This window comes from Lutra lutra, chromosome 17 (assembly GCF_902655055.1).
Source record: "Lutra lutra chromosome 17, mLutLut1.2, whole genome shotgun sequence".
Classification (NCBI taxonomy): domain Eukaryota; kingdom Metazoa; phylum Chordata; class Mammalia; order Carnivora; family Mustelidae; genus Lutra; species Lutra lutra.
In genome coordinates this window covers 48232217-48256578 of record NC_062294.1, presented here as the reverse complement: position 1 = coordinate 48256578, position 24362 = coordinate 48232217, and the positions used below count along the sequence as shown (strand labels likewise).

Sequence of the window (24362 nt, the reverse complement as noted above, 5' to 3'; positions counted from 1 at the left end):
CTGCAGAGAGTCTGCTTGAGGATTTCTCTCCCTCTCCCACTGCCCCTCGCCTCTCTCAAATAAATAAATAAATAAATAAATAAATAAATAAATAAATAAATAAATCTTTAACAAAAAGACATTTATAAATGGAAGAGAGCAACAACTTCTAGGGTGCCAGCAATGTTCTATTTCCTGATCTAGCTTCTAGATACATAGGTGTGTTCAATTTTTGAAGATTCAGTAAGCAAAACTGTTCATACTGTAACAGTCCTCTTACCCCTCAGTTTTTTCCATGATACAGACTCTGCGGAAACCACCAGAGCAGACCTGTTGTCTTATAGAACACCCACATTCTGACTTTGTTTCCTTATGATGTCATTTCAGTTACTTCTCCAAGCCCTGTATTTCCTACAAATTGGAAAATGAATCTCAAAGCTTAAATAGATTTCAGGTTATATTTCTTGAGGGAAGAATCCTTCCTGCATTTTATATGCATCATATCAAGAGGAACATTCTAGTTAGTTGGGACACCTGGGTGGCTCAGTCGGTTGGCAGCCTGCTTACTGATTTCTGTTAGGTCTTGATCTCAGGGTCGAGGGATTGAGCCCCTCGAAGGGCACCGTGCTTAAGGGGGAATCTGCTGGAGATCCTCTCCCTGTGCCCCTTCCCTCTTCCCTTGCTCTCAAAAAAATAAATCTTTAAAATTAAAAAAATAAGGGCACCCAGGTGGCTCAGTGGGTTAAGCCTCTGCCTTTACCTCAGGTCATGATCCCAGAGTCCTGGATCCAGCCTCCTCTCCAGCTCTGCAGGGAGTCTGCTTCTCCCTCTGCCTCTCCCCCTGCTCCTCCTCCTTCTCCCTTTCTCTCTCAAATCAACCTTAAAATCCTTAAAAATAGAATAAATTCCAGTTAGTTGACATACAGTGTACTGTTAGTTTTAGGTGTACATTATACCGATTGAACATTCCAGACAACACCTGGTGCCCTCCCTAATCCTCATCTCCTCTTTGACTCATTCCCCACCCACCTCCCCTCTGGCAACCATTAGCTTGTTCTTGGTATTTAAGAGTCTGTCTCTTGGTTTGCCTCTCTCTTTCTCTCTCCTTTTCCCCTATTATAACTTGCTTTGTTTCTTAAATTCCACATGACTGAAATCATATGGTATTTCTCTGATGTATTTCTGACTGATGTATTTCCCGTAGCATAATACACGGCAGCTCCACCCACATTGTTGCAAATGAAAAGATTTCATTCTTTTTTTGGCTGAGAAGTATTCCATTGCATATATGCACCACACCCTCTTTATCCATTCATCAACTGATGGACATTTGGGCTGTTTCCATAGCGTGGCTATTGTAAGTAATGCTGCTATAAGCATCGGGCATGGGTATCCTTTTGAATTAGTATTTCTGTTTCCTTTGGGTAAACACCTAGGAGAGCACTTGCTGAATCACTGGGTAATTCTATTTTTAAATTTTGAGGAAGCTTTCAACTGTGTCCCAGATGGGCTGCACCAGTTTACATTCTCACCAACATGCAGGAGTGCTCCCCTTCCTAATCAGTGGGCATCTTTTGTGCAAAGACAGATGTGTATACAGAAATTACAAGATTAGAAAGCCATCTACCATGCTGCTCCCCAACAGAATGAAAGCTGTTTATGGCAAGCCCACAGCCAACATCATATTCAGTGAGGAAAGGCTGAAAGCTTCTCTATTAGAATCAGAAACAGGACAAGGGTGCCCATCCTCACAACTTCTATTCAGCAGAATTCTGAGACTCTTAGCCAAAGCAATTAGACAAGAAAAAGAAATAAAAGGCATTCATGCCAGAAAAAATGAAGTAAAATTCTCTTTGTGTGTAGACAACATGATCTTATATGGAGAAAACTCCAAAAGCTCCATGAAAAAACATTCCGAACTAATATACAAATTAAAGAAAGCTGCAAGATGCAACATCAATCTACAGAAATCAGGGCATTTCTATACACCAACAAAGAGCCTGCGGGGAACTGCCAAGAAATATAGAAAATATTCCCATTTCCATTGGTGTCAGAAACGATGAAATGCTTTGCTCTGCCCCGGCCATGAGGGGTGGAACCAAGCCCCTGGGGAGGCAAGGAATAGACCAGTCTGTAGTGGCAGAGGGAGGGAGCTCTGATCTGTGGGCCCCAGAGACACCACCAGGGAGGCATCACTCAACCCCCACAGACTATGGGTCAGGGAATAAGCCGAGTACACACAACTAGAGGAGAAGCAAAGACAAAGAAACCAGGGCTTCAGTGTCTACTCGTGGGAAGCAAGACAAGGGTCCCCATTTGCCACCACCAAGAAAGCAGAGTCGGTTGTTTTGGATCACTGCCCAAAGATGCACTTGCTGGTATCTTGGCGTTTGGCTTTGGAAAGGCTTCATACGTAGGAGAATGGCAGAGGAAATTCCATTCCTTGGACGATCTGCTCTTTTTGGGTCCGGGGAATCGCAGAAACTGCTGCTTATGTGTCAACAAGGCAAAATAAAGGATGCATTACATGAAAGGGACATTCACAGCCTTCACCTTCCTACACGCTGCATCTGTGGCTTTTGAAGTTTCTTACATCTCTGAATTTGTACACATATAAAATTTCGTGTGTACTTTAAAATAATATACTTAGAGTGGAGAGAAACACTGTGATAACCTCACTCTATGGGGATGGTTTCTGCGGAAGAGTCTCAATGCAATTAACAGTAGATGTTTTCCTGCTGTTTAAGAACCTACTGAGAGCTCTCCATGTGGAAAAGAAGTTATGTTGCAAGTAACTTGTTTATAACTAAGTAAAAGAATTCAGTCTTTTCTTAAAAAAAAAATTAAAAAAAGAACGGTAAGATAATTTGGACTAAATATCACCAAAGAGGGGAAAGATCTTTAGACTGAAGACCATGAGACATTGATGGAAGAAATTGAGTGCAGGTGAATAAATGAAAAGATAGCACCTGTCCATGGGTTGGAAGAATTAATACTGTTAAAATAGCCATACTGCTCCTCATGATCTCCAGATGCAATGCAAACCCCATCAAAATTCCAACAGCATTTTTCAGAGAAAGAGGAAAAGCAATTCTAAAATTTGGATGGTACCATAAAATATGTCAAATAGCCAAAGAAATCTTGGGCAGGAAGAATGAAGCTGGAGGCATCCCCCTTCTGGTTGCAAATTATATGACAAAACGGCAGTCATGAAAGCAATATGGCATTGTGACGTACTCCACCAGGTTTAAGGGTTCACTTGCTCCAATCATCTGTACCCCTTGCTTGCTGACCTAAGTCCCATGATCTGTAGCAAAACTAAGCTGCTTTCCTTGGGATTTGCAGACCACTGACCTTAAGGAGTGATGGACCAAGCTTTCCCAGGAGATAAGACCTGCCAATATTGGAAAACAGCTGCCCTGGGTGCCGGCAAGTCTTTTGAGTGTCATGTCCACATACTACCAGATGCCTGCGCACCTGCTTCTCCTGCATGCAACCGCCCTCCTTTTTCTCATGTTTTCCCCTTTAAACCACCCTCCAATCCCAAGCCCCCTGGACGGGGAGCATGATCTTTGAAACATTAGTCCCCCATCTTCCCAGGATGCTGGCTTCCTGTATAAAGCAACCTTCCTCATCTACCATCACTTGTCCCTCATGTGTTGATTTTCGAGATGTGAACAGCCAAATGTGAGTTTGTAGCCAGTCTCAGGTACCACCAGTATGGCCAGAAAGACAGAACAATGGAACAAAACACAGAGCCCTCAACAAATTCCTGTGTATACGGTCATCAGACCTTTGACAAGGGTGTCAAGAATACACAGTGTGAAAGGATAGTCTCTTCAGCAAATGATGTTGGGAAAAGTGGGTATCCACGTGGCCGAAGAACAAAATTACATATTTAATTTACACATACACAAAAATCCACTCACAATGAGTGAACGACTTAAATATAAGACCCCAAACCATAAAAGTCATGAAAGAAGACATGGGGAAACCCTTGATGACATTGGTCTTGGCCATGACTTCATGCATATGATACCAAAAGCACAGGCAACAGAAAGGAAAATCAACAGGTGGGACCGTATTAAACGAAGAAGTGTCTACACAGCAAAGGAAACCATCAACAAAATGCAAAGGCCACCTACCAACTGGGAGAGAATATTTTCAAACCATGTTATCAGATAAGGGGTTAATATCCAACATATGTAAGGATCTCCTACAACCAGATAGTAAAAAGCGACAAACAAATAACCTTTCTCCAATGGCAACAGATATGTGAAAAAAGGGAAATGCCAATCTAAAACACATTATTATGACACACATGTTGCACATGTTGCAATGGCTATTATTGAGGGGAAAAAAAGCGTTGGTGAGGATGTTGAGAAATTGGAACCCTTGTACCCCAATGATGAGAATGCGAACGGCCACAGCCATTCTGAGAACAGTATGGAGGGTCGTCAAAAAATTAAACACACAGCTACACTAAGACCCAGCTTATTTGTCCAGAAGAACTGAAATCAAGATCTCGAGGAGATAGGCACGCCTGTGTTCACTGCAACACTGTTCACAGCAGCTGAGGTATGGAAACAACCCAAATGTCCATCGACAGACGAGTGGTTGAGGAAAGTGCAGCACACGCATACAGTGGAACACTATTCAGAGGATAGATCTCCTATGAACGGTTAATAAAGTAAAAGAATGATAAAAGAAAATGAAAAATGTTTTCGCAGTTGAAAGCAAACTGAACACCACACCGAGATGCCACTTCACAATCAGTGGACTGGCTAAAACGGTAATAGGACTTTCCAAACTAAGTGTGGAGGATGGGGGGCAACTGGAACTCTCCCACATTGCTAGGAGAAAATATACTTGCAGCTACTTTGGAAAACTGTAGCGTGTTCTTCCAGACATTAAAGGTGTGCCTCCTCAGCAATCCCGTCGCTGCACTCATGGGTGGGACTCTACCCCAGAGAAATGAAAGCTCCAGCTGCTTCAAAGACTTGTGCACAAAAGTTGCTGGCGGGTGTGCTTATAATAGCCCAGAGTTGGAAACCATAAATGAGGGAATAAATTAAAAAACACCTTTCTGAATCCTTCCAATGTAAGGATAAAAAAGAAAAGGGATACAAAAGGGATAAATTAAAGGATAGAAAAAAAATGAGGATACTTGCAATAAAATGCAGCTGTGAGTTATTTTAAAAACCACGAAGAGTAAAAAAGTTGGCCCTGGCCCAAATCATAGTGTACGGTTCAAATTTTCACAAAATTCTAAAAAATGCACACTAATCGATAACAGCAAAAGCAAACGTAAGGGGGGCGCCTGGGTGGCTCAGTGGGTTAAGCCTCTGCCTTCGGCTCAGGTCATGGTCTCAGGGTCCTGGAATAGAGCCCCGCATCGGGCTCTCTGCTCAGCAGGGAGCCTGCTTCCCTTCCTCTCTCTCTCTGCCTGCCTCTCTGCCTACTTGTGATCTCTGTCTGTCAAACAAATAAATAAAATCTTAAAAAAAAAAACAAATGTAAGGTTACATGGGAACATGGGGAAGGAGCGTCAGAGGGGGCGGAATGAAGAATAAAGAGGACTTGAGGAGGCTTTTGAGAGGAAGGGAGATACTCAGAATCTTCATGTAGGAATGACTTCTCTGCGTGCCTGTAGAAAAATGTATTCAATTCTACACCTTCAATATGTTGAACTTCCTATATGTCAACTATAATTCGATAAAGTGTTTAAAAATTCTATATCCATATATAAAATGTTACTTAATGTATAAATACATAAAATAATTGGATAGCAGGACTTTTCTTCTGCATTTCTGGCACAGGCCACCAGAGGGCGGTAGAGCTACACCGCAGACTGGAGCCTTCCTCAGCAGCCCCACAGCCCATCAGGGTCTGACCCTCCCCAGCCTCACTCACTCACAGTCCTCTTGTCTCCCCAGGCTCCCCGCACCGGACCCCGTCGGCCCCTCTGGCCAGCCAGGCAACTGCCCGCTGAGACTGGTCCCTCTGTGGACAGTTCGTCCCACCACGCCCTCTGTCTTTCAAGGGGCAGAGGTCCTCTCATGCTTCCAGTCTCAGCCAAAATGTCACTTTCTCAGGAGTACTCCATGGGACCCCCATCAGCTAAGACCCCCTGACATGCTCCAGACGCACCAGATGCTTTCCCTTCCTGGCCCTCCTCTTGATTATAATTGACCCCTCAGTGCCATGACTTTCTAGTGCTGCTGGCCCTGGTACAGGGTAAACCCCACAAGTCCAGGGCCCACATCTGTCCTGTTCTCTGTGGAGTTCCCAGGATCCAGCCCAGAGCCTGACACGTCACAGATGCCCAGTAAATACTCGTTGAGGGCATGAGGGAAAGCACACAATGTCCCCCCATGTGAACCTGGGGTCAGAGCCTCTTCCCTACAGACTGAGGCCACTGGCATCAGCATGGGAGGAGGCCAGCACAGGCCCAAAGCTGCCCCTGTAAGCTGTCGGGCCTTTACCCCTCCTAGATTCAGGAGGGAGAACAGGGGCCGACTACAGTTAGAGGTCGGACCCCCATTCATTCCCACAACACGGACACCCCCTCCCATCTGGATCTTGTGAATAACTTCTCCCTTGGAAGGCCTGGCTGGGCAGTCTGTGTCCTTCCTCTTCTCTCAGAGATCTGACCTCGCACAAATTCTGGATCACAAACCCTAGGTTTGGTTACTACTAGGGGAGTTCAGAGCCCCACCCTGACCTCCAAAGACATCAGAAGCCGACTCCTCATCCTGAGGGCCCCTGGTCAATGGGGACACCTGCTATGTCTCCCTGAAGATGTCTCAGTAGCCCAAGGTGTCCTGGGGAATGAGGGGGAACTTCCCAGGCAGATGAGACAGGAGAACCCAACATCTGCTTGTGTTTCCCCTGGGACTGAGTCTCTGGGTAGGGCTGCCCCCAGCTCCTGGTACCTGTGGAGAGACCTAGAACAGAGGAGACAGATGGACAAGGATGGCTCCCCTCCCTGTTATGATGGGGAGATAGGACATTGTGGGGTCCAGCCCCTCAGGCCAGTGCCTTTTCCCCAAAGGCTCAAGAGACCCATAGGACGTCAATCTTGAAATCTTGAGGAAAGAAAGCTCATGCTGAGGGAGCAAATCCCTCTGGGTGGACAATTCTCCTCACACAAGACCAGGAATCTTCTAGATTGTGCTTGTCTTCTCCCTGGGCTCATGATGCCCTGGGATGGAGTCAGGCAGTCTAGGATCCACAGGGACCAGGACCCAGTCCCTCACCTCTGCCCAGGGCTCAGGGATCCTCACCCTTTGGAGCCTGGTCAGCAGCCCTTGTGCTATCCCCAGACTAGCCTCCAGGGGGCAACATAGGGACATGCAGGCAACACAAAGGACATTAAACACTGAAGCTGGCTTTGGCTGAGGAGGAGGAGGAGGAGCCTGGTTTCCATCCCTTTCTCCCACAGATCCTTCTGGGTCCCTCCCACATGCCTGTTCTGTCCTGCCCACTCCTTCTAGGCCCTAGGAGCGCCCTGATCTGTCAGGGGTCCCTGTGCAGCTCCCCATGCCCTGACTGGCACCACCCATGGGGGAAGCAGGGTGACCACAGGAAGGTCCCCCAGGCAGAGGACACAGACTGCCCAGGATGCTCAGGAATACATGGACTGTTTCTGGGCCACAGTTCAGCCTATGGATTGAAGAGGGAGGGTCTCCTCAAAACATTTCCAGGAGCCACAGCCGTCTGACCTCCCACCATCTCTTCTCTTCCCAGGACACACTGGAAACCCCTTTCATACCTGGGAATGGAGCTCCTGAGACACCTGGTCCTGGGTCTGTGTCCCTGGAAGCAGAAACTGGGCTGGGAACACCCAAGGATGGACCATGGGTCCCTCCCCTGTCATCATCCAGCCTGCCCCTTTCTCACCCCAAGAGTCATCTCTGGGACCTTGCTGCCAGGAGTCAGTCCAACCTCCCTAAGCCTGTGAGAGCACTGGGAAGACCGGTGCCCAGCTGGCCTTCTGTTACAAACAGAAATTATCCCCGGGATCTGGGGACCCTGGGGCTCTGTCTGTGGTGCCCACAGACTCAAGGCCAGGACACAGCAGGGGAGTGGGGAGAAGGGCCATCCTCTAAGGGAACCGGGTCCCCTCAGTCTTGCTATTCAGAGTGTGCTCCCCGGGCCAGGACGGTCAGCATCACCTGGGAGCTTAGTAGAGGCAGACTCTGGGGTCCACTCCACACCCGCTGAATCAGACTCTGCATTTTCACAGGATCTGCAGACCCTCCGTGGGCACAGGAGGGGCAGAGGCGGCCCCACCCCCACATCATGGGGTCTCAGACTGGCTGGACATCTGCTGAAGCAGCATTTCTAGGTGTCCCCTGGGCATTCAGTCTTGATACAGTTCCACAGGTGATTCCAGCGCACAGTGGGGGTGACATCCCAGTGACAGGAGTTCTTGAGGCAGCCCCCAGGCTCCTGCTCCAAAGGGGAAAGCCACAAGGGGAGGAGAGAGGGCTATGGGGGCGCTGTCCCTTTACCTTAACCCCAAGCTCTGTGGGTCTCCAGACCCCAATGCCACAAGCTTGTGCTTGTCCCAACAAGGGCACGTGCAAGCTCTCCCATACGCTGGGAAATCACAGCTGAAGAGGGAGAGGCCTCAGCCCTTGTCAGGGAACCCAAACGTAAACAGAAATGAAAGGGGTAGGGGACAGGAAAGTCAGGAGGGAGGGGAGGAAGATGGAAGGAGGAAGGACGGGGACCTGACAGAGACCCCACTCCGATCCCACATGCCTCCCCCCAGTGCTCCTCTGTTCAGGGGCCCCTCAGAGACCAGGGAGGAAGGGCGGCCAAGTGGACAAGTGTGGACAGCAGTGCTCGTCCTGAGTCTTTCTAGAGCAGAAGCTCTTCTCACAGAGGGAGGGACAGAGCGGACAGCATGCACCATGGAGCCCCCTTCAGCCCCTCCCCGAGGAGGAGGGGTCCCTGGCAGGGGAGGAGAGAGGGCTGTGAGGGCGCTGTCCCTGCACCTTGACCCTGAGCTCTGTGGGTCTCCAGGCACCAACGGGACAGGCTTGTGCTTGTCCCAACAAGGGGGTGTGCATACTCTTGCATATAGTGGGAAATCACAGCTGACGAGGGAGAGGCCTCAGCCCTTGTCAGGGAATCGAAATGTAGGCAGAAGTGAAAGGGGAAGAAGGGGACAAAGAAGTGGGGAAGGAGGTAAGGGGTGGAGGAGGGAGGGGAGGGGAAAGGAGGGGCCCTGGCAGATACCCCGCCCCACACTCCTGCCTCAGAGGCCACTTAAGACAGAGCCAACATTGGGACAACGGCTCTTCCTGAGCATTTCTGGAGCAGAAGCTCTTCTCACAGAGGGAGGGACAGAGCGGGCAGCAGGCACCATGGAGCCCCCTTCGGCCCTTCCCCGAGGAGGACGGGTCCCCTGGCAGGACCTCCTGCTGGCAGGTGAGAGGGACAATTCCCTGGGAGGGAGTGGGAGGATGGGAGAAAAAGGAAGGCTGGGGTCTCACAGGGAAAACAGGGCTCTGAGAGGGGACAGAGAAGCAGGGCAGGACTGGGGGAGCCGCTCAGCGACAGGACTGTCTCAGGATCTGGAAGTGGTGAGCCAAGGGCTGTTTCCACGTTACTCATCACTGAGCACTGAATTTGGAAAACTGACGATAACAACAACCAGGGACCCTAATTGCTGTCCCTTCCCACCAACCTGAGATCTTGACAAGAGCCAGACTTGCAGGGCCCTGGGGACACATTCATTCAGCCCCGGTATTTGCCGCCTGCCCCACCACGGGGGTACAGCACAGATCAGACAAGTCCCTGCCCTCCCTGCCCTCCCCGAGCACACTTCGGTGGGGACGAAGACAGACACCCAGAGACGTCTAGAATGTGAGGTCAGGTACTGACAACATCATGAAGGGAACAGAACAGGGAAAGGTCAGGACGTAGAGACAGAGGGTCATCAGAGGAGGCGGTCAGGGCAGGCCTCTCCCGAGGACCCCCTGAGCGTGAGGAGGTATCTGAGGCCAGTGAGGGAGTGAGCGACAGACATGGGAGGAAGTTGTTCCAAACAGAGGGAGTAAGTTTGGAGGTGAAGCAGTGCAGTCATGCTGCTGACCTTGACCAGCAGAGACATCCACAGACACACAGATACCTGTGCACACTCACACACACACCCCGAGGCAGGGGGATGTGGACCTGCTCCATCTGCAGGGCCCCAGCTTTCCCTCTGACACCTAGGTCCAGACCCTGATCTGTCTGCTCCCTTCCCTCCTAGTTTCGCTCTTAACCCTCTGGAACCCACCCACCACTGCCCAAGTCACTGTGGAGTCTGTGCCGCCCAGTGCTGCTGAAGGGAAGGACGTCCGTCTGCAAGTCCACAGTCTGCCTAGGGATACTGGACGCTTCAACTGGTTCAAAGGGGCCACAGCGGAGGAGAACCGTCGTATTGTATCATATATAGTAGATGCACAAAAAACTATTCCAGGACCTGCACACAGCGGCAGAGAGACAGTGTACCCCAGTGGATCCCTGCTGTTCCGGAACATCACCCTGAAGGACACAGGAGTCTACACCCTACAATTCATAAATAGTACTTATGACACAGAACAAGTAACTGGACAGCTCCATGTATTCCGTGAGTAATTCCCTCTCACCTCTGGTGCTGGATGGGGTGAATTCCTGCTTCACACAGGATGACAGGCCGGGACTGGGCCTCCATCCCTCTCTGCATTATGTCCCGTGGGAGGGGGAGGGTTCCAGCATTTAGTGCAGGACACACAGTGGAGACTAACTTCCTAAGATTGGAATTCCTTTCCTGGAATCCAGACTCTGGGATCATCCAAGAAAGACTCTGCAGGGTCAGTCAGGGCCAAGCTTGGGGGTCCTCGATATCCTCACCAGAGCTCAGCACAGACCACTGTCTCAGGGCTCCTGACTCTAGTGACCCTGGGGCATCTGTGCCAAGATGGGGTTGGAGCTCCTGGGCGGAGCTGACTGGGAACAACCATTTCTGGCTGCCCGAGATGGTCACCAGCCAGGGTTCAGTCTCAAGAGCCACATCTGGGGAGGGGCCAGCCTGGTCCTTCACCTGAGGGTCAGCTTGGACAGCACAGACCTAAAAATCCCCCAGTCCATTAGCCAACTGCTCTGGAGGACTTGGGGGACAGCAGAGGAAGGGCAGCACCGCCAGGGAGGAACAGAGCAAAGAGAGGCTCCAGGCCACCCCTCCTCCACCAAGAATCAAGCCCAGGGAACCTTCTCTAGTGGAGCAAAGTAGTAACAGCTGCCGTTTGATTGGCCAGATGCTATAGCCCAAATTTGGCTCAGGTATTTGGGATTGTTTAAAGGATAATTCACAGGCCTAGCAAGTAGAGGTCATTTATCATTATTCCTGGTGCATTAAGGGGAAACCAAGGCACAGAGAGACACAGTCACTGAATCAGGGTCACACAGACTGAGGAGTGGCAGATGGGAGTGACCCAGGTTCTGTGTGAGACACAGCCCTGTCCTCTCCTCCATCAGAGGGAGGGATGCTGGTGTGGGCAGTGAGAGCAAACAGAGACTCCCTCCATGTTTGCTCTGGAACCCAACACCCTTTGTCAGAACGAGCTGGCCGCCCCTCAGATACCCAAGCCTCACCTCCCTGTTCTAGACTTGAGATCTGATTGTTTCCTGCTGTGTTCCTGTCCCTCCCACTGGGGTGTCAGGGAAAGGACTGGCCTTCTGCTCCCCACCCTGGCCCTGAAACCAGCCCAGGGTCCACATGTAGGAAACTCAGTTGCTTTTGTTGGGGAAGGAAGGAGGGAAGCGTGTTGGAGTTTCTCCAAACGAGGGTAGGGGACCTGGTGGTCAGATCTCCTAGGATCCTGAACCCAGAGTGCCTCTCTGAAGAGATGATGGGTTGTTCATTCCCTCAGCACCCCTGCCTCCTGCTCATCCCCTCACTCTCTGCTTGGTCATTGGTCTCAGCTCTTGCTCATGATACCGAGGTTGCTGGCTACACGAGCTAGAGGTTCCTGGTGCTGATACCACAGTGATGTCTGGGCGGAGCAGACACATGACTAAGGGCCAGAGGGAACCTGAGGGTCAGAGGGCGAGGGACAGTCCTCTCCTTACAGATCATCACCTGAACACAGACACTTATCCTTCTGCAGACAGCAGGGCCATCCTCTGGGGCACCTTTACAGAGCTCGCTGGTGCCCTCGGACTGGCTGGCATCTCAGAGGAAGGAGTGTGGCTCCAGGCCCAGGGGCCCATTCTCATCAGCCACCTCCTGTGTTTCCCCACAGAGCCCTTTGCCCAGCCCACTCTCCATGCCAGCAACACCACACTCACAGAAGACGACTCTGTGGTCCTGACCTGCTCCATAAACAACACTGTGGTCTCTATCGGGTGGCTCTTCAATGGCCAGAGTCTAACGCTCATGGAGAGGATGACACTGTCCCAGGACAACAGCACCCTCACCATACGCCCTGTCAGGAAGGAGGATGCCGGGAATTACCAGTGTGAGGTCTCCAACCCAGGCGATTCCAGGAAAAGTGACCCTGTGAGGCTGGCTGTGAGCTGTGAGTGACCCTCAAACTCTCCCCCTTCCTCCCTAATATTTCATGGCAGGCGGCGTGAAATGGGTGGAGGCCTGCAGGAGGTGGGAGCCTCCTTCAGAGCCTCTAGGGCAATGTGGATAAAATTCCCCAGAATTACATGAATCTTGTTAGCATCTTGGTTCTGATTTGTACCAGTTGTTGGAACTCGGGCAAGACGTTCAACCTCCTGAACCTCATTTTCCTCTTCTCTAAAACTGGAAAGAACAGCTGGATCCCAGGGAAGTTGTGAGAGTAGTTAGTATGAGTTCATGAGATGAAATCCTGAGACAGCGTCACACTCGGATTCGGGGCTCAGTCAAATTTAGCAACTATTGTCCTTTGGTTATTAACATTTTTGTTGCCAGCTGTACTGTCTCGGGGAATTGGGATGAGTGTTGTCTGAGCACATTCCAGCTCTCTGAACTTCACTGATTTACTGAGCCCTGTACACACTGAGTTGCTCATTGTGCACAGTGGGTGTGACTCCTGGCCCCTCATGAGCAGGGAAGCAGCAGATGAGTCAACATAAATATTTCCCACGTGCCTGGCACAGAGCAGACCTCGAAAGCAGTCAGCTGATATTATTCTCCTTAATCAGTGTTGAGTGGACAGGTAAGGGCCTCCCTCTAAGACCATCAGTGAGGATGGAACAGAAGACACGGGGAAGAGGCATAACATGAGAGGAAAATAAACAGGATGCCAGCCTTGGCCCTGAAGTGGTGGGAAAATTGGAGATTAGACAAAGTCCAGGGTTGCAGTTAGAGGAACAGAAATTATGCAGTGACCGAGGGGATGGGGGCACTGTAGTGACAACACACTCACACACACACACACACACACACACACACACACACACACACCAGCCAGACCTCAATGCCCTTTCTTCCTCCCTATCTTGGCCCTTCCCCCACGGCCCCTCCTGTTTTGCCCAGAGTTGACTTGGGACTCATTCCCCTCTGTTTCTTCTTCTTCAGATGAAGGAAGCACCACAGGCTTTCCTGTGGGGTCCACGGTTGGCATTACAGTTGGGGTCCTGGTCGGACTGGCACTGGTGGCCGCCTTAGGCTGTCTCCTGCTCCGCACAAGGACTGGAAGGTACGATGACATTTCCCACACACCGATCGTGTCCCACAGCTGCCCCCAGCCAGGAGGGAGACCTGTCCTGACCTAAGATCCTGGACGGGCTCTTCCAGACTCCCAACGGCCTCCTAGATTTTTCTTCCCATTCCATCCGGCTCCTTTCTCGCCAGCTGCTGACCGGGGTGCTTCCTTCACAGCTTCCTTGGGTATAAATTAGGGACAATAAGGGAACAGCCCCTCAGGGTTGTCCGGGTCACTTGGCAAATCTGCAGCAGTGCTGACAGGACCAAGTGCTCAGCAAAGGGCACTTCCTGTGGTTTATTTCAGTCCTCACGCTCTGTGAGGGGGATTTGCAGCTTCAGGATCTGATGGTGCTCCTGGTCAGGGCCACACAATGGAGAGGGGAATCCCTGACAGGCCAGGGGGACACTATCCCATTTCAGCATCTCCTGGCCTGAGGAGGCGAGAGTCTGGCCACAGCAGACACCACATTCAGGGACCCAACATACCCGGGGCTCCCCAAGCCCAAGTGTCCTGTACACAGAGCTGCAGCCTTAACCCTTCCACGCAGCCTTAACCCTTCCACACAGCCAAACCGTCATGTTTGATTCCTTCCTGGATTTGATTCCTCCCATTTTCAGGACACTTTCTCCTAGTCACCCATCAGCCTGCAGGTCTTCCCCTCTGGGCTCCAAAGGCCTTTCCTTATCCCCTCTCTTGGGCCCGTCCTCTGCTAAACAGCACTGGTGGAGAGAGGGGTTCCCTAAGCCCTGCCTTGCTTGTCCCCTGCTCTGACATCAAAGCTGTGACCTCTCCCTGCAGCCTTCACACTTAAGCCTGATCTTTCCTAGGGCCAGTGGCTGGTGTGACCTCAGAGAGCTCTGCTGCCCAGCATCCACCCCCCGTGAGTATCTCTTCCGCCCAGGCGGGACTGGGAGCCCCATGGTCCTGCCCCAGTGTCCACTCCTACCAGTCATTCCCCTGGAGACTCTGAACCTTCCTCTAGGGCTTTAACCCTGAGCATTTAGCTGGCTGTACTCCCTGGCCTGTGGAGCTTGGATCATAGGTCAATACCTGGCCCTCACCAGACCCTAAAATGGTCTCTCCCCGGGTGGTGCTCCTTCTTCCCTAGTTGTCTGAGAATTGCAGACCTGTCCACTCTGGGGAGGGTGAGCCCAAATTTCTTCACAGCTCTGGTGCTAACTCCTGTGTCTGTTCCCAGGGCATGGTCCAACCAGCAGCTCCAAATCCCAGGTAAGTCCACCCCCTCCATCACTCTTTCCACTGGGGTCCAGGCTGTGCAGGGTCAAGGCAGGGCATCCAACCAATTCGGCAACAAGGAGCAGACCCTGCTTCTCCCAGATTAACCAGTACAAGGCAAACCCTGTTCCAGCCAGGCATGACCCTCTTCAGGGAACAGTGGAGTCCAGCCAGGGACAGGGTGGGCGCTGGGGGCATCAGCCAGGGGTCCTGGGCTAACAGGAATGGGGCAGACGGGGCAATCAGCAGTGGTCTGGGACTGGGGTGTGGGCCAGCCGGCTTGGAGAATGCTGCTCAAGAGACAGAACTGGTCACTCCCATAGGGAAATGACCCTCCCTCTCTGTCTACCAACACCCGTTCTCTCCTGTTTAGGACTCCCTGCCCGGCCCCACAACAGCCATTCCTGTCTACCAGGTGAGTGTGGGCACTGAATGTTCTGGTCCTCGAAGCCCAAGGGGGCTGAAGATCTGCCCCCAGCCTGCCCCTGGCTGTGCTTTGAGGTTCAGGAAACAGCAGAGCAGAGAGGAACAGGGGATACTGGGAGGAAATAGGCTCCCATAGAGCAGCCCAGGTTGACCTAGAACCTTGAAGTCACCCAGATGTGTTCTATGAAGGTGACAGGGGCTCAGGGGCCTCTTCTTCTTTTACAGGAGTTACGACACCCAGATACAAACATTTACTGCCAGATCAACCACAAAGCAGAAATGGCTTCTTAGTTTCCCCAAGGCCTGGGGGCCGCTGAAACCCAGGACTCTAGGTGGGGTCAGGAGCCACAGCCTGTGCCAGAGAACCAGCTCTAGGCCCTGAGGATATTCAGGAACATGGACCCAGAGTCAGGTTCATCACCTTCCTTCACTACCAACCCATGGAGGCAGCCTGGACTTGGTCCTTTGAACGTGGAGCCACTTCCTGCAGTGATGTCCACAGCACCCTCACTGCCCTGAGTGATGGAGACAGAGGCCAGTGCACACTCTCTGCAGCCCTTTCCACCCCTTCCTTTTTTGCAGCGCTCCTTGTCATGAATGGAAAGGGACAGAACTAGATCAAGACTCCCAAGCCCTGGGGGTATCAGCACCATGGACAGTGTCCCAGCCAAGCTCCTCCCAGGAGTTGAGCTGGGAGGAGGCCAGGAGGACTGCTGGCGAGGCTGCCCGTTTGTATTCTACAGAAGGAAGCAATGAGGCCCAATGCTATGACCCGGACTATCCGATTCTGCTCTATCTATCGTAAACCCTTTGCACATGTCCAGCTGTTACTGTTGGCACATCCATTTCAGCTCCCTGCTTGGCTGATTGCTGCCCCCAGAGGGTGGCCTCTGGGAGGCTGGCTGGGAGTCAGCTCCAGCCTCCTGGGGGAACCTCCTAGCCCCTGAGGGCCAGGCCCCTCTCTTGTCTACAATAAAGAAGGAATGTTTCATGAGCGGCATCAGACCCTTAGTGCATGACCTTGGAAACACCCATCAGCCAGCCTGGAGCATCCCTGAGCACAGGGTCCTGTTTCCCAAGCCCCAGCTGAGGCCCCCAGGCAGCAAGGCCGAGCAGAACCCTGGGCTGTTCTCCCAGCTGCTCCTGGCTGAGCTCTATGTCTGATTTCAGGGTCCTTTGCCATCTGCTTGCCCTTCCCAGCAGAGAAGACATTCCACCCAAGGGACAAAAGGGGCCTGAAGATCTCCCAGGGTAGAATCAAACATCTGAGGGTTCCTGCATCTTCCTGCAACCCCTCAGAGGAAGAGAAAAGGCTAGGGCTCTCACAGCCACCCCCATCTTCCTCTTTCCCATCCACATCCCACCCACAGAACTAACTCTAATGCTACAGGCCCAGCTCTGCCCTTCCATGGGGCTCAGGTCCATTGTGTCCACTCAGAGGGACCAACATGAGGGTCACCTGGGTGCTCTTATCTTTACTATTTCTTTCCTTCTGCTTTTAGTTGGGTTCACTTTGCTCTTATTTTTCTAGTTCTTGTGGTAGGAACTCTGATTGTTGATTTGAGATATTTCCTCTTTTATAATGTAAGCATTTCATACTACAAATTCCCCTCTCAGTACAGCATAAGCGGCATCCCAAAATGGTGGAGATCTTTTTGTGTGTGTTTTTATTTTATTTTGTGTATTTTGTAGGGGCACCTGGGTGGCTCAGTCAGTTAAGCATCTGCCTTCAGCTCAGGTCATGATCCCAGAGTCCTGGGATCAAGGCCTGTGTTGGGCTCCCTGTTCACCGGGGAGCCTGCTTCTCCCTCTCCCTCAGTGATTCCCCTACCAAATAAAAAACTAAAAAGTCTTTTAAAAATCTCTGTATTTTTCAGGCGCCCGGGTGGCTCAGTGGGTTAAGGCTTCTGCCTTCGGCTCAGGTCATGATCCCAGGGTCCTGGGATCGAGCCCCGCATCGGGCTCTCTGCTTAGCAGGGAGCCTGCTTCCTCTCTCTCTGCCTACTGTGATCTCTGTCTGTCAAATAAATAAATAAATAAATAAAATCTTTTTTTTAAAAATCTCTGTATTTTTCTATTTCCCTTGATATGTCCTTTTTGACTCAGACTTATTTACAAATATGTAGCTTGCTTTCCAAATGTTTTGGAGATTTCTTGTTGTCTTTCTATTACTGGTGTCTAGTTTGATTCCTATTTTCAGAGAACTGACTCCGCTTTCAATTATTTTAAGTTTGGTTATGTGCACCTGTCTGGCTTGGGGGTGGAGCCTGTGACTCTTGATCTGGGGGCCATGAGTTCTAGCCCCATGTTGGGGGTAGAGTTGACTTCAAAACAAAGTAAATTTGGTTAGCTTTTAGATATGACACCAAACATAAGCCACAGAGAAGGATGAATTAATTGGACATCTTTTCCCTTGGTTATTCTTTAATAGTAGGTCAGCTGGCACAAATTCTCATATTTTTCCTTCATCACAATATTTCCTTAGTTCCCCTCTCCTCCTGAAGATCATTTTGCCAGATCAGGATTTGTAGTCAGCTTGAAAACCCTGCCACTTCCTTCTGGCTTCCATGCTGTCGGGCACAAAACCTACCATCATTTCAATCAGTGTCCCTTGATATGCAATGGGTTGGTTCTCTGGCTGTTTTTCAAGGTTTTTTTTTCTCTCTCTTGTCTTTAGTTTCCAGAAGTTTGCATGTGTCTCACTGTGATTGCTTATCGTGCTCGGGGTTCCCTCAGCTTCTTGGACCATTATTTCTTCAGGTACTTTTTTCAGTGCATACTTTTTTCCTACTTCTGGTATCCAGTCGTGTCAATGTTAGAGTCTTCTTTTTTTTTTTTTAAGATTTATTTATTTACTTGAGAAAGAGAGGGAGAGAGAGTGTGCTTACAATTGGGGAGAGGGACAGAGGGAGGCAGAGGGAGAGGGAAGGGCAGAATCCTCAAGCTGACTCCCTGCTGAGCACCAAGAGACCACAAGTCAAGGAGTATGGGCTGACTCCCGAAACTGGAGAAGGCAAGAAAATTGATCCATTCCCAGAACCTCCAGAAAGGAATGTGACCCCACCAATGTCTGTATTATAGCCCAGTAACACCTATGTTGGACTTCTGACCTCCAGAACTGTATGATAATAAATGTCAGTTGCTTGACACTATCTTTTGTTTGTTTGTTTGTTTTTAATTAATATATAATGTATTATTTGTTTCAGGGGTACAAGTCTGTGATTCATCAGTCTTACACAATTCACAGTACTCAGCATAGCACATACCCTCCCCAATGTCCATAACGCAGCCATCCCATCCCTACTACCCCTCTCTCCCCTCCGGCAACCCTCAGTTTGTTTCCTGAGATTAAGAGTCTCTTATGGTTGTCTCCCTATCTGGTTTTGTCTTGTTTCATTTTTCCCTCCCTTCCCTCCTTTCCCTCCCTTCCTGATATCAGTGAGATCATATAATAATTGTCTTTCTCTGATTGACTGATTTCGTTTAGCATAATACCCTCTAGTTCCATCCACATCATCGCAAATGGCAAGATTTTGTGGGGTTTGATGCCTGCGTAATATTCCATTTTATATATATACCACATCTCCTCCTGTTGATGGACATCTAGGCTGGCTCTTTCCATAGTTTGGCTATTGTGGACATTGCTGCTATAAACACTGGGGTGCACGTGCCCCTTCGGATCACTACATTTGAATCTTTAGGGTAAATACTCAGTAGTGTGATTGCTGGGTCATAGGGTAGCCCTATTTTCAACTTTTTGAGGAACCTGCATACTGTTTTCCAGAGTGGCTGCACCAGTTTGCATTCCCACCAACAGTGTAGGAGGGTTCCCCTTTCTCCGCATCCTCTCCAACATCTGTCATTTCCTGACTGGTTAATTTTAGCCATTCTGACTGATGTGAGGTGGTATCTTACTGTGGTTTGATTTGTATTTCCCTGATACCGAGTGACATTGAGCACTTTTTCATGTGTCTGTTGGCCATCTGGATGTCTTCTTTGCAGAACTGTCTGTTCATGTCTCCTGTCCATTTCTTAATTGGATTATTTGTTCTTTGGGTGTTGACTTTGATAAGTTCTTTATAGATTTTAGATACTAGCCCTTTATCTGATATGTCATTTGCAAATACCTTCTTCCATTCTGTCAGTTGTCTTTTGGTTTTGTTGACTGTTCCTTTGCTCTGCAAAAACTTTTGGTGAAGTCCCCATAGTTCATTTTTGCCCTGGCTTTCCTTGCCTTTGGTGATGTTTCTAGGAAGAAGTTTCTGTGGCTAAGGTCGAAGAGGTTGCTGCCTGTGTTCTCCTCAAGGATCTTGATGGATTTCTGTCTCACATTGAGGTCTTTCATCCATTTTGAGTCTATTTTGTGTGTGGTGTAAAGAAATGGTCCAGTTTCATTCTTCTGCATGTGGCTGTCCAAGTGTCCCAACACCATTTGTTGAAGAGACTGGTTTTTTTTTAAGATTTTATGTATTTATTTGACAGAGAGAAAGAGATCATAAGTAGGCAGAGAGATAGGCAGAGAGAGGGAAGCAGGCTCCCCGCTGAGTAGAGAGCCCAATGCAGGCCTTGATTCCAGGACCCTGAGATTATGACCTGAGCCAAAGGCAGAGGCTTAACCCACTGAGCCACCCAGGTGCCCAAGACTGTCTTTTTTCCATTAGGTATTCTTTCCTGCCTTGTTGAAAATTAGTTGACCATAGAGTTGAGGGTCCATTTCTGGGTTCTCTATTCTGTTCCATGGATCTACATGTCTGTTTTTATGCCAGTACCATGCTGTCTTGATGATGATAGCTTTGTAATAGAGTTAAAGCCACCATCTTCTTGGTCATTTGTTACAGCAGTAATAGGAAGCTAATATAGACTGTATATTAGATTATATTGTTGTACTAATATCAAATGAGAGGAGGTTGATTATCATACAGTGGCTATATAGAAGAAAATCCTGGGCGCCTGGGTGGCTCGGTGGGTTAAGCCGCTGCCTTCGGCTCAGGTCATGATCTCGGGGTCCTGGGATCGAGTCCCACATCGGGCTCTCTGCTCAGCAAGGAGCCTGCTTCCCTCTCTCTCTCTGCCTGCCTCTCCGTCTACTTGTGATCTACTTGTGATCTCTCTCTGTCAAATAAATAAATAAAATCTTTAAAAAAAAAAAAAGAAAAGAAAATCCTGATTCTTTTGGGATACAGGCTGAAGTAGTTAGGGTGAAGTAATATGATATGTATAACTTTCAGGTAAGTCATCAAAAACATATATATATATATATATATATATATATATATATATATATATATATGTAAAAGGATTTGAATGCATACACATGCGTGCAATTAGCTCTATACAGATAGAATACAAATGTGGCATTGGTAAATAAGCATGAAAGGTATTTGGGAGTCCCCTCTCACAGTCTTGCAAGTTTTCTCTAAACTTGATATTTTTTAATTGGAGGGGGGCACCCTATGTTTTAGAAGTACACACAAAAGGGTTTGCAAAGAATATTTTATGCTTAGTAATTTTTAATTCAGTGGGTGAAGGAGCAGAAGGGAGACAGGCTCAACAAGTTTCCATATGTTGATACTTTGATCTGGAGATGAGTACATGGGGGTTACGATACCATTCTCTTTAGTAAAATGAAGTAGAGTCCACTTTTATATGTTTGTATACAGATTCTCTTTGTATGTCTTTGAAATTTTCCATGTGAAAATATTTAAGGAAAGAGAGAAAAGATTTCCAGCACAGAAGTGTTATCAGTGAGTTCCACAGAACTTTCAAGAGAGATCATCTCAAAATCACAGAAATCCATCCATAGAATGGAGAGGGTATATCGCCCCAACTCATTGAGGTTAGTATAAACTTCAATTGAAATAGCAATAGCAACAAAAGTACAAAAAAGATGAAAACATCAGGTGATTCATGCTCATGAGCAGAGAGGCAAAAATGCTAATCAAGGTATTCTCAAACCAAATCCAACCGTGTATGTAATAAGATGGTACAACATGACTAAGTCAGGTTTGTCCCAGGAAAGCAGTGCTAACTGAACATTACAGGTTTATAAATGGGGGCACCTGCAAGGTTCAACGTTAAGTAACCGGCTCTTGACTTCATGATCTCAGGGTCCTGGGATTTATCCCTGGGTTGGGGTCTCAAGCTCAGTGGGGAGTCAGCTTGAGGATTTCTCTCCCTCTCCTCCAGCCCCTCCCCCATCTCAAATTAATTAATTAATTAATTAATCTTTTCTATAAAGAAAATTAAACATGGAAGGCAGCAGAAACTTCTAGGGCACCAGCAATGTTGTGTGTCCTGATTTAGCTGCCAGATACATGGGTGTGCTCAAATTTTGAAAACACAGTAAGCAAAACACTTCATCCTGTAACAGTCCCCTTACCCCCTCAATTTCTTTTTTGATATAGACTCTGCGTTACCTTGTCTGGTAACAGTATTGACAGAGACAAAAAAATGCAACAGAGCAGAGAGTCCTGAACTCAACGCATGTATATATGGTCAACAGATCTTTGACAAGGGTGTCAAGAATACACAGTGGGAGAGGACAGTGTCTTCAACAAGGATGTTGGGAAAAGTGGATATCCACGTGCAAAAGAAAGACACTGCACACTTACTTTACACATCCACAAAAATCAACTTGAAATGGATGAATGACTTAAATATATGACCCCATAAAACTCCTAAAAGAAAACATAGGGGAAAGTGTGATGACATTGGTCTCGACAATGACTTCATGAATGTGATGCTGTTACAGGATCACAGAGTTCTTGTCTCACGAAGTCAAAGAGTGAATCCCACAGACACAAAAGGGTGAAGTGACTATAAAGTTTATTAAGTGAAGGTGAGAGCAGAAAGGAAAGAAGAAGCTCTCTAGAGTGAGGGGGTCCTGAATGGGTTGCCATGAGGGCTTTTCGTGGCAGTCTTTCCTTGAGAACTGACTGAGAAGCCTGTGGCCTTGAGATGCTCGTGCCGTCTTGGAATGAGCATGGACTTTTGATAGCACCCTTAATGATTTAATTCTCTGAGATCTGGTCATTTTCTGTGATACCCTGTAGCCACCAAAGAAAACTACTCCCGACCATCCGTGGCCAGGGGATCTGTTTCCTTCTCTCTTGTTCCCTCTGTCTTAGTGCGTCTGCCTGCCAGGAATAGTCTCAGAGCCTAACCTGGGACCCCTACCTCTTCCTCTCTGTACCTTAACCCTTTGCCTATTCATTCCTCACCCTAGAATAGTTACCCTAACTGCCCTTAGGGAATGGGACTACGACCCCCTGCTCTGGCTGCTTCCTACTGAAATGGGGTGGTGGCAGTCTGAATCCATCCAGGGTCAGTCTAGTGGCCCGAGGTACAGCTCTGGCTTCAAGATGGACAGCAGATGATATAAGCATCAGCACATGCCCAAGGATAAGCATAAAACAAATAAGAAGCTTAAAACCGGGATCATCTATCTCTCTTACATGAGATTCCCAATTATTGATTTTACCAAACAGACCAGTGGATATTTTGATCTTATTTAACCCATCACGACTGTCCCCTATGAAGTGGGATGCTCTGTGAGAGTTATCTGTAACAGTAAAACAACATGTATGAAGAACTTTCTTGTTTCCTAAGTGGTGTGCCCATAGTAGATAATCAGGAGGGGCCGGGTTTTTGAGAAGTGCCTCTCTGGCTTCAGTTACTTCTTGGTTAAGTCTGTCTAGCACCCGGGAAGTTTTATTTAGAACCCTGCTGATTAAACATACTGTTTTCCTTATTTCATGTTTTAGTCCTAGCATAAGTCTCCAAAGTCCCACCGAAGAGGCAGCCAAAACTATTGTGTTTGCTTCTCCGAAGTTGATCTCACATTGTCTAGCTTAGGCAAACAACATTTAAGCAAAAATTTTTTATTAATATATAATGTGCTATTTGTTTCAGGGTACACGTCTGTGATTCATCCGTCTCGGACAATTCACAGTGCTGGCAAACAACATTTCAAGATAATCAAAATTAGGATTTAACATCCACAAAGGTGGGTTACTGAAACATAATTTCTCTCTATCATACCCCTCATTTTCAGAGATGGCCGAATCAAGACCAATATATTGGCAAGACAAGTCCAATTTTAACAAACTTGTCCTAATTATTTACAGAAGATCAGCGAGAATAACAATTGGCTATGTAGCTCTTCTAAAATTGGCTTTGCTGGAATTTTTTCCAAGGAATCTCAGTAGCCTCTCCAGGCCCGAAGCCAAGCAGAGTACTTACCATCAGACGTGCCTGTAATACCTGGGCAGGTGAATTCCTCTTCACGAGGTCCCCACAGTACCTGAGAGTCCTGCACCTGCCAGGAAATGAAATGCTTTCGTCATCTGGTGAGACTGCTGGGAACTCTGCCAAGAAGGTATCAGCCAGCAGTTCCAAGGAGCTTTATGGCTCCCTGTTTCATAAAGTCAACCTCAGTGCCTTAAAGCTGTCTGGTCGTATCTGAGTCTATGCACGTCTTTCTCAAATATGCCATTGCAGTCGAAGCCTTGGTAAAATGACCAATGTTTTCAATGGTGTCCGATCACAAGGAGAGCAGATTCTTGTTGAACTCATGCAAATGACTGTAGTAGCCATGGAAGAAAGAATGCTAACTGAGACCTTTTGGATTTCAGAGGGTTCAGGTAGAGAGAAAAGTTAAATGCCTCCATTTCTTTACAAATGCATGCTTTATTGTATTTCTGTAAATTATCCTTATGTTAAGAGAAAGTTTTCTTAATCTGGAAGACCAAATATTAGAGAAGCAGCAATGTTTTCCGCAACAGTCCCAAAACCATAATCATTTTCTTAGTTTATTTAGTCCCATGTTACTAATTCTTGTTTAGTTTAAATACAGCTTTTAGTTAGTTCTGGAAATTCTTACCCATTTTAGTTTGGGATTTTAAAGATATCAAAAACCTCTCTTTGGGCTAAAAGTCTTTTCTGTGAATCTTCTTGAAGATGAAACTCATTTTGTAAATGACAAAAGACTGAAATGTAATTGACAAGGAAATTTAATTATTTTTGTGACATAGAACATTTTAA

At 48.2% G+C, this 24362-nt stretch overlaps 1 protein-coding gene across 3 annotated transcripts in view; it reads left to right on the top strand.

Annotated features, from left to right (window-relative positions):
• Nucleotides 1-24362, top strand: part of DMRTC2 (DMRT like family C2) — a 73007-nt gene that overhangs the window by 9067 nt on the left and 39578 nt on the right. Inside the window, exons 1-8 of one of the 3 annotated variants that reach the window (XM_047711603.1) lie at nucleotides 9259-9420; nucleotides 10247-10606; nucleotides 12261-12536; nucleotides 13529-13649; nucleotides 14486-14538; nucleotides 14857-14888; nucleotides 15268-15309; nucleotides 15546-15774. In XM_047711603.1, coding sequence (XP_047567559.1) covers nucleotides 9357-9420; nucleotides 10247-10606; nucleotides 12261-12536; nucleotides 13529-13649; nucleotides 14486-14538; nucleotides 14857-14888; nucleotides 15268-15309; nucleotides 15546-15611 — 1014 coding nt within the window. In that variant the 5' untranslated portion in view covers nucleotides 9259-9356 and the 3' untranslated portion in view covers nucleotides 15612-15774. Of the gene's footprint in view, nucleotides 1-9258; nucleotides 9421-10246; nucleotides 10607-12260; nucleotides 12537-13528; nucleotides 13650-14485; nucleotides 14539-14856; nucleotides 14889-15267; nucleotides 15310-15545; nucleotides 15775-24362 lie in introns of those variants that run through there. The other 2 variants (XM_047711599.1, XM_047711598.1) reach the window with 2 other exon arrangements.